The 19,447-nt window shown below is 37.5% G+C and overlaps 1 protein-coding gene across 5 annotated transcripts in view; it reads left to right on the top strand.

Moving 5' to 3' along the window:
• SESTD1 (SEC14 and spectrin domain containing 1) overlaps nucleotides 1-19,447 on the top strand; it is a 67,545-nt gene that overhangs the window by 30,858 nt on the left and 17,240 nt on the right. For 4 of the 5 annotated variants that reach the window (XM_075430550.1, XM_075430547.1, XM_075430551.1 and 1 more), the window contains 5 exons: nucleotides 9,247-9,360; nucleotides 11,390-11,487; nucleotides 11,870-11,925; nucleotides 14,439-14,650; nucleotides 18,394-18,516. In XM_075430550.1, coding sequence (XP_075286665.1) covers nucleotides 9,247-9,360; nucleotides 11,390-11,487; nucleotides 11,870-11,925; nucleotides 14,439-14,650; nucleotides 18,394-18,516 — 603 coding nt within the window. The remainder of the gene's footprint in view (nucleotides 1-9,246; nucleotides 9,361-11,389; nucleotides 11,488-11,869; nucleotides 11,926-14,438; nucleotides 14,651-18,393; nucleotides 18,517-19,447) is intronic. The other variant, XM_075430552.1, reaches the window with a different exon arrangement.

The raw sequence follows: 19,447 nt of genomic DNA, 5'->3' as shown, positions 1-19,447 counted from the left end.
CTAAAATGCTTATTAGCAACCAGTTCATGTGTTCATCGAAGCAGTTTCTTCTGGTCCTGTGCCCATGCGTCATAACAGGAGAGTTGTCTTAATAATTGTTCCAAGGGTGTGTTTCAGCTGAAATATTGTGTATGTTACACTGTAATACTTAATACTGTTAATGTTTTTAAATGAATGAAGAACAAGGTTTGAATATAAAAATTTGTAACTGTGTTTTGGAGGGTTGGGAGGTGTTGCTTTTTGCTTTTTTTGGTAATATACTCTACATAGTGATGCGAAAAAAATTCTTTGTTAGTGGCTGTAGTGTGTTGTATTTGATCGTGAGCTTTTCATATGAAGATTACTAGGATAACTGGAGGAAAATGTGTACCACAAAAGTAGAAGAAATGTACAAGTTTAGACGCAATGCAAAATTGCCTACAGACTGGTGGGGGTTTTTTGCGTACGCTGTTCTTTTAAGGGACTCTAAGGAAGAATGATCTCTGGGCCTGGTTTAGCTAGAGGATTAGTGCTTTGGAAATCAGTTTGTGGAAAGCAGGGAGGAAGAGAGTGTGCTTGCTGTTCTTATTCTTGTGGAAATCATAGAGCAAAATTTAAAAGTTCACTTAAGATTGTGAGATAAGAAATCAAGGGCTTTTTTTAAAAAAAAAAAAAAAGAAGAGAAAGGAAAAAAGGTGATAAACTACTGGGAACTAGCTAGAAAAATTGGAGTATATAGAAAAAGGATCCTCATAGCCCTGATGTCCAAAGTCTGAGTAGTTCTAAATGCTTGCACTGTAGCAGCTAACAACTCTGAATCTCTAGTATTGGTGTCAGAAATTTCTTAGGATCGTGTATCAGCAGAATCTGCAGTGGAAAATCTCAAGTGTCTAATGTCAAGTCATGAATATACAGAGGAGTACAGGAACCCTTTTTTCTGTGACAATCAACCTGTTCATGGTCTGTATACTTGCATATCAGAATTGCTCTGAAAGAAATATTAGCAAGCTGACTTGTCTTTTTCCATCTTATGTAGCTGAAAAATAGCTAGTAAGATCTTGTCATTTGTTTAAAAGTGTAGGAACTATTTAAGGAAACATCTGGAAAGGATAAATCCAGTGTGATTAGACCACAGTTTTTCATCCCCAATTCAAGTAAAGTAACTGTGTCTACCCAGCTCTGGTACATACCTAAGTAGATACTTACGTTCACTAGACTAACAGTCTTTATTCTGAAAGTGATTAAATGCCTGTTATAGGGTTATAGCGATCCTTAAAGTTTCAAAATACAAAAATCCCCACCACAAACATTTTTATATGTGGGTTTTTTTTGGTGCCATTGAAAACACACCATGGTCCAGAATTTTCTGCTGTGTTACTGTCCTGGGTTCGGCCAGGACAGGGTTAATTTTCACCGGAATCCAGGAAGGGAATCCAGGAAGGGGCACAGCCGGGCGGGCTGACCCCGCCTGGCCAAACAGAGCAGCTATTCCATACGGTGGGGGGGGGGGGGGGGGGGGCGGCGGGAACTCACTCGCGGCTCGGGAGGGCTCAGCGGCGGTGCGGTCCGGGAGAGCGGGTCTGTTCTGCTGGTTTGTGTATTCTCCTTATCTGTATCGTTGTTGTTGCTGTTCCCTCTGTTTGCTGTTCTGTTAAACTGCCCTTATCCCGACCCACCAGTTTCTGCCTCTTTCTTTCCATTCTCCTCCGCACCGCGGTGGGGGGAGGGGCGGCCGCGTGGCGCTTTTGGTGCCGGCTGCAGCCAAAACCAGAACAGTTACTAAAAGAGGTTTTTATACTGTCCTTGTGTTTTGAAATTAACTATTTTTGCTACAAGTATCTTTATCTAAGCTCTCAGTATTCTACTTGGAAATGATTTGTGGCACAGTCATCCACAATCTACCTTTTAAGAGCAGTACTAATAAGCAGAGTGTTGCTCCACAGAGTGAAGATTGAATAACGCTTTGCAGGAAATCTTTAATTTTTGTCTCAGATCTTACAGGCACCAAAATCTGTAGCTTTCATGGACTTTCCCAAAATGCACACAGGAGTTCTAATTTTTTATCGGAATGGTGTTTGTTTAAATGCATCTCTCTCTTCATCTGCTTGTATCTTTGTTGCTGCTGTTTCAGCACCGGAGGCAATGGGGCCTTTCTTTTAAAAAACTGGGCCAAATCAGGGAATTGTCCCTGTGGGGCTGGAGTACATAAGCCTACATTTACGTCACATTCTAAACTGAGTCCTGAAAGAAGGGTGTTTTGGAAAATACGGGATTGTGTGTACCAGTTAGTCTCTTCTCCAGGGTGGAAAAAAGATAGCGTGCTAATTATTATCGTGAGCCCTGGAGGGGAAGGTGAATGAGTGGGCAAAACCATGAGTGCTTGACAGTTAGGCTTGTATATATAGATTCTGCTAGCTGCTCTTGGGTTTCTAGTGTGCCAGATTTCTGTGTGATACAGGCCAGATAAATATTTAACTTGTGTTTCTTGGTGTAATGTTAAAGCAAAGGATCATTGTATAGATTAGTGTTCCATATTAACAAATATCACTATCCTACTCAGCATTCAATCAAATAATGTTTCAGAAAGTTGGTTGAAATAATATTTATTATCAAAAAATAGGATTCTTCTCCTCAGGAAGAGGAAGTCTTTGCTTTGCAGTTCTGTGGCAATGAATCACTGTCAGACCAGATATATGGGCAGCTATGTTTTGTCTGTTAAAAGTGCCATAGTTACTCTTGAAAAATCACCAGGAGAATAGTTGATGCCGTATTTAAGTTTTTCCAGCAGCTGAGTTTGATGGAGAACAAGCACAGCTAACTTTCAAAAAAAAAAACAAAAAACCAAAAAACAAACCAAATCATAGAATGCATTGCGTTGGAAGGGACCTATAGAGGTCATCTAGCCCAACCCTCCTGCAGTGTGCAGGGACTCCTTCAACTGGACCAGGTTGCTGAGAGCCCCGTCCAGCCTGGCCTCGAATGTTTCCAGGGATGGGGCCTCCGCTGCCTCTCTGGGCAACCTGTGCCAGCATTTCACCGCCCTCACTATCAAAAATTGATTCCTGATAGCTAGTCTAAATCTACCTTCCCTGATTTTAAAGCCATTACTCCCTGTACTATCACAACAGGCCTTGCTAAGAAGATTTTCCCCATCTTTCCTGTGGGCCCCCTTCAGGTACTGGAAGGCTGCTATAAGGCCTCCCCAGAGCCTTCTGTTGTCCAGGCTGAACAGCCCCAACTCTCTCAGCCTTTCTTCATAGGAGCAGTGCTCCAGCTCTTGGATCAGTTTCGTGGCCCTCCTCTGTCCCCGCTCTAACCGGTCCATATCCTTCTTATGTTGGGGGCTCCAGAGGTGGACGCAGGACTCCAGGTGGACTCTCACCAGAGGGGAGCAGAGAGGCAGGATCCCCTCCCTCGCCCTGCTGGCCATGCTGCTTCTGATGCAGCCCAGGATGTGGTTGGCCTTCTGGTCTGCAAGCGCACATTGGCAACTCATGTCCAGCCGGACGATACCATCCACCAGTACTGCCAAGTCCTTCTCGGGAGGGCTGCTCTGAATCCCTTCATCCCCCAGTCTGTATTGATACTGGGGATTGCCCCAACCCAGATGCAGGACCTTGCACTTGGTCTTGTTGAACATGATGAGATTCCCACAGGCCCACTTCTCAAGCTTGTCCAGGTCCCTCTGGATGGCATCTTGTACCTCAGGCGTGTTGACTGCACCAAATGCCAAAGATGAATCTGATTATACTTTAGAAAGCAATTAGGATTCACACAATTGTTTTTTAAAAAACTTGCTGGGTTTTATACAAAAGCTGCCTTCTGTGTAGTGTGAAAAATGAACATAGGCTTTCTTCGGTTTGGATTTCTGCACAGGCTGAAGTGCAAAGTTATTCTTGCAAAATCTCTGCCTTGTTCATTGAAGCTTTCCCTGTATTTTTTCCAAAGCTGTTTGGATATGTAAGCTGCTGTCATAACAAATCACCAAGAATCAATCCACCGAGAAAACAGCTTTAATACGGAGCCCAAAGGATTTTATCAAAATTCATTAATTTATACCTACCAACCAGGCTGCGAAAGATGAAGAGCTGTCAGGGCTTCCCAGTGTTTCTTGGCAGAATTTTGGGGAAATGAATAAAATCCCCTATACTTATGCCTGTTTGGATGAAATGTGTCCAAAATTGCCAGTCGGCAACCAGATAAGTATGATCAGCATGCTTTGTTAATGTTCTTTTAAAAAAAGTGGTTTAGGAATGACAGATTCTTATATTCCATTAAGTAAATGAAAATAATATTAAATATTCTGATGCTAGATTATTTAAGTAGTAAATGAGACAGTGATGTTCTGTTTGTATGGAGTAAATACCTTAATATACTCTTAATGTAGCTACACTTGTAGTCAGTTACATTGCAATGTAACAAATAGGAACAAATAATTTAAATATTATATATATTATATATATTATTGTATGCATTAATGTTCTTGCCATTAGTTGCATTTCTATCAGTTTTGCATATCATCAAACAGCTAATACTGTGTATGATATATACATTCTATTATTTTTATAATCTTTTTCTAAAGACACATCTAATTTCATGACTAGCATCGCTTACTAGCCATATGATCATGAGGGTTACTTATAAACAAGTGAGAAACTGTGGCATCTATTGGTAATGCACTTTCAGCCTGTGTGAACTTCTCAGTAGTTGTGTACACCTGGTAAGAGAACAACAAAAAACAAAAAACAACCCCACACCAGACTAACAAGTGATAAGCAGTATAGCTATGTGTATGTATTTTCTCCGTTTTCATAGATGGTTTTGTTAGGATTGGCTTTTTTCTGTTCTGTGAAATTTAGTGTATTTTTAGGTTTAGTGTTGTGTAAATGTCAGTTAATGATATTTTTTCTAAGATGACATCAGTCATTCTTTTAAACTAGATTTGGGTTTTAAGACCTCTTTACTCCTGAGATTAAAAACAGGATTTAGTTTCCTTACAGTGCTTCTGTACCTATTTCCCAGTATAAAGTTTTTGCTCTGATATTAGATGTAGAATATTGCCATCCAATTTGTTTAGATAATTTTCTTAATTTATCCTGGAACTGGAATGTATTACTCATTGATACCAAGCTATTAAGATTGATACAGATACTTACTTCTCTCAGAAGATCGTATGCTTAGATTTCACTTGTTTAAATTGTATATTCTCGAGGGACATGCGTGTTGTGTTCTTTTGGAAAGTAACTGCTCCTTTTTAGATTCAGTAGTGTTGCTGCTTGTGATATTACACGCTTAAGAAAAAAAATGGCTTGTTACTGAAATTTTACACCATTCTGTCTTCCCATAGCTCATGGGTTTGACTCTGTGACACTTGCATTAAAGAGCTTTTTCATTTCTTCCCTCAAGAAAGTTAGTTCAGATGGATGTTTTTAACATTTTGGGGGCACTTTTCTATGTCCTGTTGAATATCTAGAATTGCCCTCTGATCTTGACATCTGCCTCTATCTCATAAATAACTGCAAAAAAAACTGCAAATGACAGAGAGAGAGAGAGGTCAACTTTGTGCAAACAATATTCAAAGTTCTTCCATTATGAAAGAGAAGTTGTACTATCACTGTTGCATGGGTCAAAATCATGTTACTATAAAAAAGAACTGTGGTCTCGCTGCTGAGAAATAAGGGAATTTTGCAGTAGAAGCACAAGATTTTGCAGTACATGTTTTTCTGTTTTGTTTACCAGTGATTAAAAAGGTTTAAAAAGGTTGTTTTGATTTTATTCAAAAATACAGCACTTTTACTTCTCTCACAGCACTACTCTGAGTTACTTCTGCAAAGGCTTTCACAATGTGAATGTTTTAGCAGGCCGGTATTGTACAAAGCAAGCTGACTGATTAGAGTAGAGCAATGATGAGAGCTGCTACCACTTTTCCAGGTTTTAAAAAGAACTGATTGCAGAAGATGACGATAGGGACTCTGGTCGGTGGAAAACAGAACAGATTTGATAACTACTGCTCCTGTCACTGTTGTCGTAAGTGGGTGGATCAAGTGGGAAAGGAAGTGAAGATTTAAGGATTCAAGAATTCATATTTTTTTCTGTTTTACCATCTGACCAGATCTGTTAATTTCTTCTTTAGGAAATATAAGCTGCTCACTTTAACATCCGACTATAGTCTGCTCTCCAAAGACTTTTACTTTGGATTAAGAAAACTTTTTTTCTAGAGTCAGCAAAAGAAAATGACATTAAAAAAAAAAGAAAAAAAAAATCAATCCAGTTGCAAGCAAACAGTGGGATATTTCTGTTATTATAATTGTAAATGGTCTTTGTCTGTACCTGTGTCTTATCCAGGAGTATTGGGAGCTGATCAAGCTGTAGAAAGCCATCATCCGTCTCCTCATAGAGGGAGAAGAAGCTAAAGATGTTCTCTGTGGTCAGAGCTCTAGTGCAGTTTGATAATGGTAATTTTAGAGGGAAGGATGACAAATAATTCTAAGAATGCTGTTAAAGTATTAAATTATTGAGGATTTTGAAGAGCTTATGTGACAAAAGCTTTGTGAAGCACAACAGACAATATGTTGAAGTGTGAAATTCAAATGCAGAGGTGGAATGCTAATTCATAAAGGAAAACTTTTTTCAGGATGTGGTAATTTGACACTTATTTTCGCAAAAGGTCGAATAATTACTGTGATTGGATTTTGAAAAGTTTTAGGAATCTGTGACAGCAAAAATTTGCATGTTATAGGTGCTGAACTTGAAGTAGAATTCATATCTTAGAGAAGTGTCTCTATCTTCTCTATGCAACATCACACCTATTCTTCAACTTATTTTTTGCTTTGGCTCTCGGTCTATGTTCTTGGGGACCATTAATCTGCAGTAGCTGATTAAAACGGTATTTCAGAAGCTTCAGAGAGGCAATCTGCACTTGACATCTAGAAATACCAAAGTTACTAATTTAAAGCATATGGCGGGTGTTACATTAGCACTGCCACTAGTTTAGGTCTAGAACAAGAGCTAAATGCTGTTCAGGAACCTCCCTTCTGCCACCACCTTGTCAACAATCCAAATGTTTGTTTACTTTTTGAAGTCTTCAGACAGGATTTCTGTAGTTACCCCAGTGAACAGTCAATAAACAGTTCAGGAAAGAAACTTTTTTTTTTTTTTTTTTTCCTGAGAAAAAAAAAGAAACCTAGCAAATGGAGGGTTTTTGGAGCAATGTTTTAAGTTTACAATAAGGCTTACTGTTGAGCTGGAAGTTTTTCACATTTTTATTAATAAGGTGTAAAAGAAATTTAAGTTCTTTGACCAGTTGTCACTTGTGGGGTAGGTTTGTTGTTTGAGGATTATTTTCTCACATAGCTAATATATTTGTTACAGGCAAGTTTTGCTTTGCAGGAGGAAAATTTTTTTTTAAATGTTTCCCTGGTACATTTTTGTAAAGCATATCTCTTGCCCACTCTCCTTCCTGAAGGATCTCAGTTAAAAAAAAAAAAATTAGAAAGAAGTGGTCTTAATGCAGTCTGTCTTTTCCTTCGGGCTATTTGGTTTTTTTTTAGAACTGGTATTTCAGTGATGTGAACCAGCTGTCCTACTTACTGTAGTTTCCATACCAAAATGTCCTGATTGAGTAAATTAACTTTCTCCTTTTTTATGAACTCATAGAAATTAAAAGACAATGTAAATGGACCTAAAATATAAATATATGCCTAAAGAAGGAAGAACAAAAGCATTGTTTTTCTTGGACCTGGAGTCATCTGAGGTTTGGACTGGTTACTTGTCATTACTTAAAGAAACTACAAGCTAATTCTATTTATGGCAGATACCATTAAGAATACAGGAGACTAGCCTATATTTGCTGAATGTAGCTGGAAGATGTTCCTATACATTAAATGTTAGGCCATTTGTTTGGAACTACTCTGGATTCCTTAGTTGTAAGAATTGAAAAATCAGAGTAATTCCAATTGGAAGGGACTTCAGGAGGTCTCTAGTCCACCTTCCTGCTCAAAGCAGGATCGTCTGTGAGGTTAGATCAGGTTACTCAAGGCTTTTTATCCATTTGGGCCTTGATAAACTTCTAGGGATGGAGGCTGTGCAACCTTCAGTTTTTAAAGATGACCAGTGGTTGTTGACTTGAATGACTTTTGATCTCAAAATGCATCCCAGAAACGTAGTATCAATGATTTGGTATATCACACTGGTTTAGTGATCTAAACAGTTCTGAACTATCCTCAAGTAGTGGAAGACAAAACCCTTGAGGAAATTTTAAAGAGAAAACCTGTAAGTTTAAGATGGCTTTTCTGTCTTCCAGTGTCTGCAGGAACGTGGGACTGGACTAGAAGGCTCTTTCCAGTTGTTTTTTTCCACAGATTCTTGTCCCCTGCAACAATGTGTGCATGATCTAATGGGTTCTCAAAATTGTCTCCAGTTTGTTGTTTTTTTTTTTTTCTTTCTGGCTATATATTGCCAATATATCTGCTTCTATAGAGATTTTTTTCCACAGGAGTTATTCCAGCCTTAGTATATTGTGCATCAAAGCAACCTGTGCTGCAAACTTTTGGTTTAGGTTTATATGAAGCAAACTCAGCCAGCAGCCTCTAGAATGCAGAAGTGAAGGGAAGAATTTAGTCTTCTGACTAGCAGTGGACCTGTGCTTTCCTTTAGTTGCTGAAGTAGTTAGTGAACTGGATTTGTCTCCTGGGTGGATGACTTGGGCTTTTAAGCACACTAAGATTTGAATTTGACTACTCATGGAAAGAATATGGTTGATCCAACTCTTGCTGAGCATATTTGCACAGTAAATGGAGGCACTTAACTTTTATGGCACAAACTCACCTCTGGGACTGGAAGTGTTGTAAGAGAGTGATAAAAATACGAAGTGCTTTGCAGTATGAAATCCTGCTACTATATTTGCTAAAGATAGATCCTGTGGTGTGACTGAAGCCAGAAGCAGCAGTTACTACCAAAAAAACAGATATCCAAGAAACACATTTCTTTTTTCTATTATAAACACAGAAGGTGGTACAGATGATAATCTTACAGGATTATACATGAGATATACACTGCATATAAAAATTACCTGTCTGTTTTAGGCTCACATTAACTGCAACCAGCCACACTTCATTTAAACATTTAGCAGTAATAAGGTCACTTTGTCTGAATCACAGAAGGATCTGATCAGTACCTCTGGACACGATTAACACAACTTCTCAGGTACTTAAGTTAAAATACAAGCATTAATTACAAGTGTACCTAAAATTTCTTTTATTGTTGCAGGTTATTTTAGTATCTGCTAATAAGCTGACTCGGTATATAGAACCGTGCCAACTAACAGAAGATTTTGGAGGAACTCTCACTTATGATCACATGGATTGGTTGAACAAAAGGCTGGTTAGTTTTCTGGGTGGTGTTGTTTCTGTTTTTTTTAAATGTCTCCTTGAGCCATGAATTTTTATTTGTGTAGGAACTGCTGAGTGCATAGAAACTGTTATGTGTAGTAGTACAGTTCAAATGAATGAAGTCTTGCAGTGATAACTAACATCGGATTTGCTAAACGGATTATAAACCTAATGTAATCAATTTATGGAACCAACAAGTTCCTTAATGAAGTTCTCTTGTAGACCCTTGCTCTAGAAGAGCGAGTGTATGCTATAGTCACTATATATAGAGATGCAGCAAACATCTAGGAGCAAATACACCCCTAAATCATTAATAGATACTAGTTGTTTAAGCCACTGTTGGTGTGCATAGCACTTCAGAATGTTTTTAATCTGTTCTTCGTTGATACTTGTTTTTCAGTTACCTAAATTGAATTTTCAAAATGTTACTTAATCTTCAATGAAACAGTGTGTTCCTTTCCTATGCAATCTGTTCTTAAAATGTGCATCTCCATCTAGGATCTCCAGGTGGGATCCTGGACAAGGAATACTCCACAGTATGTTCCAACTGCAACAGCCCAAACCCTTCAAACACACCCTGCAGCTAATCTCACAGCAGTACTTCCCCCTCAAGAAATTTGAGGTCTTATACCCCTGTGTACCATGTTTCTTTTTTGTTGAATCTCAGCAGAGACAACATCATCTGCTGTGCTGCTTTTTTCTGCTGGTCTTTGCATGGCCTGTATTTGTGCGTGGATTAGGGCAAGGCAGCTCGTTTCTTCTCTGTGTGAAACTGAGAGCGCCTGGACACGGGAGGGAAGGGAAATCTGATACTTTTATTGTCCTTCATTTTTGTCTGATATATACAAATCTGACTTTTACTTACCTATTCGTGCATTCGTGAGGATAGTACTTCCACTCTAGCTGGACTTCTGCTTTATATTTGGTTCAGACTACAACTGAAAATTTCTTTCTCCTGTCTCTCCTCTCTTGCCTCGTTTCACTTGTTTTGTATATTAATGAAGAACCTCCTCCATTGCAACTCCTGAATTCTGAAACTAGACAAGAGGGCAGAAAGGTTATTTAAGGTACTAGATGAAAAGTAGTTTACAACTGTTCATACTTTTTAATTCTATGGATTATTTTTTCCTTTGATAACAACTGAATTTAGCTTGTATTTTATAAACCACTCTACTATAAACTGGCTTTTAAGAACTGACCACCTCATGTCCCTTCTGGTTTTCCCTGAAATTTAAGTAGTCCTGGATAGGTTAAGGAAGGTTCATCTGCAGGCTATTGATTAACAATTTATTAACACAAAAAAGATCTGAGAGTTATTGCACATGTAATTTCTGGCACCTGATCATGCTCAGTTCTGCTAAAATACAAAAAAAAAAAAAAAAAAAAAAAACCAAAAACCACACACCCAAAAGCTAAAACCCATCCCTCAGAAGTTGGGTGCAGAGGAATCATTGGTCTTGTTATCTGAGATCAGAAGCCCCTATATGCAGGGAAACTGACAAGAGTATTTCTTTCTATATAATCGTAGAATGGTTTGGTTTGGAAAGAACCTTATAGATCACCTAGTTCCAACCTCCCTGCCATGGGTAGGGACACCTTCCATTGTACCAAATAGCTCAAAGCCTCATCCAGCCTGGCCTCCCTTCCAGGGAGGGGGCATTCACAGCTTCTCTGGGCAGCCTGTGCCAGCACCTCACCACCCTCATAGTAAAGAATTTCTTTCTTATCTCTAATCTAAATGTACTCTCTTTTAGTTTAAAGCCATTACCCCTTGTCCTATCCTGTAATGTTACCCTGTGCCCTATTGTATAATACATCCTTCTTTTATCTTAGTTATTCCTTACAATATAGCCCATATTAGTAGTGGTTATAAGCTGGAATCTTCACAAAGTGGGTTACTGTAATCCATTCAAGTGAGCTGTCAGATGCTTGTGTACCACGCCTTGATCTTGCACTGATGCCTTCAATACTGACACTTATATATGTTTTATTTCTTAAATTAAAACCTGCCTTTTATTTAGGTATTTGAAAAGTTCACGAAAGAATCAACATCCTTATTGGATGAGCTTGCTCTCATTAACAATGGAAGTGATAAAGGAACTCAGCAAGAAAAAGAGAGGTGTGTGGTTTGCTTTTTGAAATCAGTGCTTTTGGATTATAAAATTTCACGGGCAATCCAAACAATATTGTAAATATAATATGCCTTAAATATTTTGAAATGTGTAAAGAAATTCTGAAAGTTTATAACATAGACTACATGTCTAGATGGATGCTCATTTGGCTATTGACGCAGCCGCATTTCTGTTTTGATAAAATCAGTTGAAAAAGTGTGGACTTAGTTACTAAGTGAGGAAAGAAACATACAGTCTCAACAGAATCATGTAGCTCTGGCCTTAATTTAAGTTTTTAGTGCTACTGTAATACAAATTATTAATAATGTGTTACTTTAGGTAATTATTAGGTTTATTATTGTTGATAATGTGTTTGTTGCTTGATTCAAGATCAATAGATTTGAACTTCCTTCCATCAGTTGATCCTGAGACGGTACTGCAGACAGGTATAGTAAGTCAAAAAATTATAATGTTGGTCAATAACTTTGTTCATTTTTAAGCCCAGTTGAATGCACAGAGGGCACAGTAATTAGCCACCTTCACAATGTAGCATGTTTATCAATTAATATCATCTTTGGGTTAAAGAAAAAGTGACGTTAAATATATGGAACAACTCTGTGTCTTTTTAAAAGTAGTTTTTAACAGTCCTCATAACGTTACAGTATTACCATAATTAATACATGTAATTTTGAGAATACATTGTTTCTAGATTATGTCAATAAGTTGGCCTTATAAAATGAATTCATCTCAGTAGCAACCAAATGGTTACAATACAGATAACATTTTCCTGTGCAATTCTGATAATTTGCATCAGCCTAGTTCTGAGCTGACCCATCTGTAAAAGTGAAGCATACAGTCTTCTCTCTCTTTGCTGCTTAGGCTCCTCCTTGGGCATTAAACAATTTGGGATTCTTTGGTTGAAATGTTTGGGGTTTTTAGGGTGAATTTCCTATTGGCAATAAAGTATAACACCACTGTTGATTTGAACTAGAAATTTGCTTAAAGATATGTGCCTTTGTACAGTAGGAAGTAATGCATAGCGTTAAGGTGGTGATCAGTCAAAGTGCTCAGAATCCTTATGTTACAGCCTCCTGCAGACTACTATGTGGTTTACACGTCATATTTCTGACAGGGCACTGCTGGCTTTACATGCCCTCTGTGTAAAGTTTTAGCTTGTTTACATGTAGGATAATATTGTTTGAGGTAAAAGGTGAAACAGTAGTTCCTTGCTGTGGTCTTTAAAGTTCTTAAAATATGAAGTGTCTGTACGCACTGTCACTAGATATTAGTCTGGTTGTGTATCCTCCTCTAATAGTGAGATTTTTTTGGACAAAACCACATCTCAATTTTGTGTAAGTAGATGACTCCCAAACTTGTTAGTTTATATGCATTCTTAATGCATTATTAATTATGGCATAATGATTTTTTTTTTGTGCTATGAAGCCTTAATAACTTCAATTAAGTCATGGGAGTTCCCAAGAGGCACTTTTCTTTTTGTTAGATTCACGATATTGAAAGTCTGAGAATAAAAAGTTCAACTCTTCCTAGTTGATCTTTCCTATCTCTTAAGGGTAAATGTGAACAAACAGGTTTTGGATGAGAGGATTCTGTGTTTCAGTCTGACAAGTACTGTTCCTTTCACAAGCTCCAAATCCACATATAAAGCATAATTCTTAGAATGCGATGAGAATCTAGTTTTAAAAAAACGTTTTTACTGTGAAAATGTTAATTCTTTACTGCTGAAACAATACAAGAAAAATTCAAAGTTATCCCAGTAGAACTATAACTTGTAAAAGCCTTTAAGTGTGTTTGCCCTGCAGGTATCTGTGTCTGTCTATGTAGTGTTATAAAAGATGAAATTCAATATATTTATTTCCATAGTATGGCAAAGTGTATTTGAATTCTTAAGACATGCTCATTTCACAATAATATATACTGAGTAATTCAAAGTTGCTTGCTGCAATCTCCAAAGCCCTTGGCATTTTGATTGTCTAGATGATACGAGTTGAATTTTTCTGCGTTTTCCTCAAAGTAAAAGAATTTCTGTTCTAGCGGTAACTTTTTTTTCTTTTAATGAACTGGCATGATACGCCATTTTAAGACCTGCAGAACTGATGGTGTGGCATTGGCAGATTTTCACTTTTACACCAGTGTTTCTTTAGTGAAAAACACTGGTTTATTTGCTAACTTGTTTATTGAGCTTTTGGGGAACAAACTGATGGTCTGGGTTTACTGATGGTATGGTGTTTACATCCTGAAAACTTTACCACAACTTAACAATAACATTCTTTAAACAGTTTAAACAGAGGATTAAGTAGTCAAAACATACTATTTTTGCATATATGAATGTTGTTACACTCTAGAGGGTCTGTACACTGATTGGGTGCTTAAGAGCACAAAGAAAAAGGTGAGAAAAATGAGAAAAAAATATTGATCAGAATTCTTAGTATTCTGCTGCACACTTTCTATGAAAGTTTTGTACGTGTTATAGAAGTACTGGTAGACAGCAGAGAAATTACATGCTCAGTTAGTTATTTCTTCTAGGTCATTCATTTAATCTTAAGAATATGAATTGTTTGAGAGAAATACTTTGGAAACTAAACAGTATTTTGAAGTAAACCAGAATACTAATAGTTGTTTCAGGCTCAAGATTGTGCTTTGCAATTGTTTCTTTACATCAGTCAATACTTTTGTCAATATGAATGTTAAAGTCACAGCGTCATTTATACATCTAAAATATTCCTCATGATTTCTACCCTATTTTGTGGCTGATAGAACCCCACAAACTGTGGCCAGTGCTCCGCCATGAAATTGTATCATTAAATGTGCCCAACGCACGAAAAATCGTTAGCTGCAAAATTGTACCACTGGGTGGTCTCAAAGCAGGCATGCTTACTAATAATTTTTGTGCTTGTTTTTTGAGTCTAAATTAACTGTATCATTATGTGTATTCTTAAAGGTCATGAGTTACTATCCGAGTTACAACAGCGTCGATTTAATGGCTCGGATGGAGGGGTGTCCTGGTCTCCAATGGATGATGAACTACTTGCTCAGCCACAGGTCATGAAGCTACTAGACTCGCTCAGAGAACAATATACGCGCTACCAGGAAGTTTGCAGACAACGTAGCAAACGCACACAACTAGAGGAGATCCAGCAGAAGGTAATGCAGGTAAGCTTGGAGTTGTTCTTGAGTACTGTGAGGCGGAGGTTTGAGCTCAAGTCCCAGGCTGTGTTTCCTGTGAAACTTGGAGTCGGAGGCGAAAGCTTCATGCTTCCTTTCACTCCTCAAACGGTGCAACATGCTAGTTTGATTTGGTGCTCTACATAGTGGCTACCACAGTGACTTTCTGAAGGCTGCTCTGGTATGTGGAAGTGATTAGAAACATGCTCTCTTGTCATCACGCTGAAGAACCTTCCCACTGTCCCTTTGTTTTGTACTGTGGCAGTGTACCTCTACGTTGTCGGAGGGTCAAATGCCTGACCTGTTTAGCAAGGAGAGGAACACTCACAAATGAGACACATTTATCTGTATGTTTGCTTGAGAGTTGAAAATCTTCCCCTGCCCATGTTGTTTTAAGTGCCTGTTGTGGAACATAAGCCATTTTTTTATTCCTTTTTTTGTCTAGTACTTGGTGTTTTAACTTAAAGTGATTAAACTCTGTGTTTCAAGGCTATCCTGACCAGAATGAATACAAATCTTCCTAATCAATCGTGTGTTAAAGGTCATAATGAATTGGTTTTGTCCTTTGGAAACAGGCATGTAATTAGCACTTTCAACACTTTCTCAGCAGAGTCTCACTAGAGAAAAATCAAGGAAATTGAATTAATTTATTCCTCTTGTGTTTATTACTTGGAATAAGACTTACATGTTTTTAAGCTTCTGTATAGTTTGAATATGCATAAAATGGAATGGATATTGCTTTTAACCTTTCAACATTGACATTTCTAATGCATGAGGAGTGCAAATCAAGTACTTGCACTTCACAGCATTCAAGGTATGGGTAAAGATAAAAGCTAATCAATCTTGTTATTTCTAGCAGTGAAAATATAATTCTACTGAGAAAATAATTTTCTGTTATGTAGTCATTCAGATTATTATAAAAATGTATAAAAAAGCGAATGTCATCTTTTGATATTTTGAGCTGGAAATAATAAAAATATGTAAGAGATGAAAATAGTACTATATAGAACATATTACCACGGCCATGGATATAATCAAGTGACGTTTTTTCCCTGTGTTAAAGTTAGTGGTTGAATAAGATGTACTGATTGAAATGAAATTTATAATGTACTTTGGCAAACTGACATTGTTAATGCATTTAAATAGACTTGTATACTAGGGCATCAGCCTAATTTTGTAATATTCCTATTATAAATAGTTTTTCGTTTACTCTCTCTAAATTATGGGTGCTGCATAGTAAGTGAACTGAGTCTCAGTACACAGGACAAATGTGTTTCACTGTTTTACCGAGCTAATTAGTTTTATAAAGTGCATTTGAAAGCTCTCTAAATGGCATACAAATGTATGGGAGAAGCTTACTAAATCTAGAAATTTAGTTTCCTTTTGGTTTATGGGAGAAAATTAGGCTGACAGAGGAAAGTAGGAAGATGATGGACTGGAGGAAACCAATACAGACAAAGTACTGTGGAATTCAGAGCAAACAGAAGTTGCTGTGTAACATACTTCCAGTATTTTCAGTTGGAATGGGTTTGTACATAGAAAGTTTCTCCCCTGTGTTGATGACAGATTTTTTTTTTAATTTTTTTTTAGTGCTTTAATTTCCTGTTAGCTTTCATTACAATTACATTCTTATTTCATTCTTTGTGTAGCTTCTTATATTGCTAACTACTCCTGATTTGCTTTTGTGTTCCTGTTTCATTTTCACTGTTTGCTGCTTCTGCTTACAGTGAACTGCTTAGTTCTTACTCCTGTCTCAATGCCCTCTTATCCATAACCACCTCTCTTCCCTTGTGCCTTTAATACTCTACCCTCTCTTTCTAATCACCACTCTTCCGTCTGTTCTGTAGCTTCATTTCCCTTTCCTTCATATTGCATTCTGCAGTGTGAAGATGGCAATGACTTCCAGGTGTTTTCTGAAGAGCAGCTCTACTAAACAGAAAGCTAATGAGCAACTCTGTATGTTACGATAAATTCTAGGTTTGTCCCTCCTTGGGCAGAGGTCTTACTACTGTTTTTCTAACCTTAATTGACAAAAATTAATGCCAGGCCTTGCAGTAGTCTAGTCTTTAACAATTTAAAAGTATATTTTATGAAAGTAACATTGCTTCTTTCTCCGAGTCCCCTTCCCCTACTGACTCTTCTCTCCTTAGGTCAAGTATCTATCACACAAGAATAGCCATGTGCCAAGCTAAGCAGTCTCAGAGGCAATGCAGTAGTTGCTAGAAACTTGTAGTGGGGAGGTGATCTTGATCAGACAGGGCACTGCTAAGCAGTGGTCTTGTACAGTTTCAGACTTGCACGAGAACTGGCATTTCTGTATGTGGGTTTTCCAGGCTGCGCTGAGGTGTTACAGGCAGACATCTGGGTGCCTTCACTTCTAGGTCCATTCTGTATTTAACCAGAGATGGCTGTGCAGAGGTGCTGAGCACAGCAGGAAGTTTCTCTTTAAACGAAAATAACCTAGAGCTATAGAGTCTTACTTTGCCCTAGAAGTGATAAAAGTAAGGAAGAATCAGGATGCTTTTGGAGAAAAGAATATATGCTCTGAAACAGCGCTTCTTACGCAGGGGATGTGAAAAGAGGGGGTGGGAGGACACAGACATGATGGCTAAAAGGTGGGGTGAATTGCATGACCTTCTGAAATGGTGATGGTCATTCTTGATTGCTGCTGCAATGTAGCCTAGCAGCACTAGGAAAACTGTCCAATTAGTCCCCCTCTCATTTGTCTTCACTGTGATGGTGTTACATTGTGTATTGTGTTGTATTTCCTGAAAAACTGTGTGAAGCTGTTCTGTCACCTTTGTTTAAACAAAAGTCACATTAAAGAGAGGAAGCTGGCTTCCTATGTTTTGTCATTAAGGTTCAGAACGTGGGGCTATTCCTGTACTTCCTTACTTCAAGTCTCCAGTAGTAAGTGACTTTTGTACTACGTTTCGTCAGGGTGTTCTACATATTTAAACGCTTATTAGAAAATAATTTTGTCATAGGTATCGTCTGATAATTCAAATAAGAAAATAAAAATTTAGATACTCTGCTTTCCTTTGAATAATATTGACATAAAATGAAATAGCTTAAAAATAATAGTAATAAAAGAAATCCAATACTGTAGTCCAAAACTGTATCATCATGACCATGCAAAGATTTCTGCAAAGGCAGATCCCATACAATGTGGCAATTAAGACTGTAAGACAAAGTAAGAGGCTTCTGTTATTTGAATGGAACAGGTTGAAAAGACATGAATGTATAAAATACTGAATTGTTGTGTAAATTTGATTTTGGAATAAGTACATATCTTGTACTTTGGTGTTCATAGATTTGACAAAATAAGGAGAAAACTCTCGGGTGTGAGGTTGAATGCAGATGTGCTTTGTAATTCAGCAACAAAAATTTTTGTTTGAACATGAGGTCCGTTATCAATAAAATAGTGTTTTAAGCTCTTTTATTGACAGAGATATGAAATGAAAAGTAGGTATGTGACAAATCTTTTGCTAGCTGCCACCTGTTTTCATGGAGCTGACAGGCTAAGATTCGTGAAAAGTAGTTTCTGCTTAAAGCTTTTGAAGACATGAATAGATTCAACAAGACTTCTACAGATCGTAAAAATATTTTTTTTTTCCACAAATGTATGATTACTTTGAAATATTTCTGCTTATGTTACTTAGTTCTTTTTATATCTGTTTTTGTGTAATTGATTTGCTACTTTATTTTTGTCATCTTTATCTTACTGACAGGTAGTCACTTGGCTTGAAGGACCTGGATCAGAACAGCTAAGAACACAGTGGGGAATAGGCGATTCAATTAGAGCTTCACAAGCTTTGCAACAGAAACATGAAGAGATCGAGAGTCAGCACAGTGTGAGACTTCCCATATGCTTTTCAAGTAGCAAAAAAAATTTAAGTACATGCAGTTACAAGCAATGTGTCTTGGTTATGAGTATCTAGGAATTTTGCATAGTGCATGATTTTATGGGTTACAGAAGAAAGTACCTAAGCAGTTTAAGAACTTAACATGTACATATAATCACCATATTATTTATTTTGTCTTCCAGTGTAGGAAAATACTGATTTCTGGCTATGATTTTTCCTGTTTTTTATTACGTTACAGCAGTTCTTAAAATTTCATGTTGAGTAGTAGGAGTAAACTTCCCTTTTCCTCCCTGCCAAAATGGCTGAGAAGTCCTGTACTTCTCAGGTAACAAGTTAATGTTTTTGTCTTTATTGAACTACATTTACCAGTAGCTGAAGCTGACTGAACATCTTCATTGACCAAGACTTAAGATGTAGTTTATATTCATAATGAAATCTTGAAGAGACTTTTTTGTCACTGTACTGACTTGATGCTTTTGCTTCTAATTTTGAAGACTTCCTAAGTTTCAATATAATTTTATCTTTCCATCAGATGATTAAATATAATTAGCATATAAATACTCGAGTGTTCCCAAAGGGGGAGTGTTGCTCACAGTGCTTTTCCATTTTTCTGACTTTCATTGGTCTAGACATTGCCAATTCTGTCCACTTTCCAAAGTTCCCTTTACAGTCATGGCAAAGAAAATAGTCACTGGGTTATATTTTTTCTGACCTAATTTACGAAAAAAACAAATAAACCCATACAAACCTTCAGTCTGAAAAACACCGTGCCCTAGACTGCACTGGTTCTATTGACTACATCTTACTGAGTACGGTTTCCTTGTTCGGATGCAGAAGTGTGTGTTGTAGGGGTGTCTCTTTGGTCAAGCGAACCCCATCTCTGTCTTCTCATTGCTTTAAGCTCTTTGAGCAATGTTCT

This window comes from Opisthocomus hoazin, chromosome 9 (genome assembly GCF_030867145.1).
Source record: "Opisthocomus hoazin isolate bOpiHoa1 chromosome 9, bOpiHoa1.hap1, whole genome shotgun sequence".
In the NCBI taxonomy this organism is placed as follows: Eukaryota; Metazoa; Chordata; class Aves; order Opisthocomiformes; family Opisthocomidae; genus Opisthocomus; species Opisthocomus hoazin.
The sequence above is the reverse complement of the archived record's forward strand: the minus strand, read 5'-3'. Positions and strand labels throughout refer to the sequence as shown.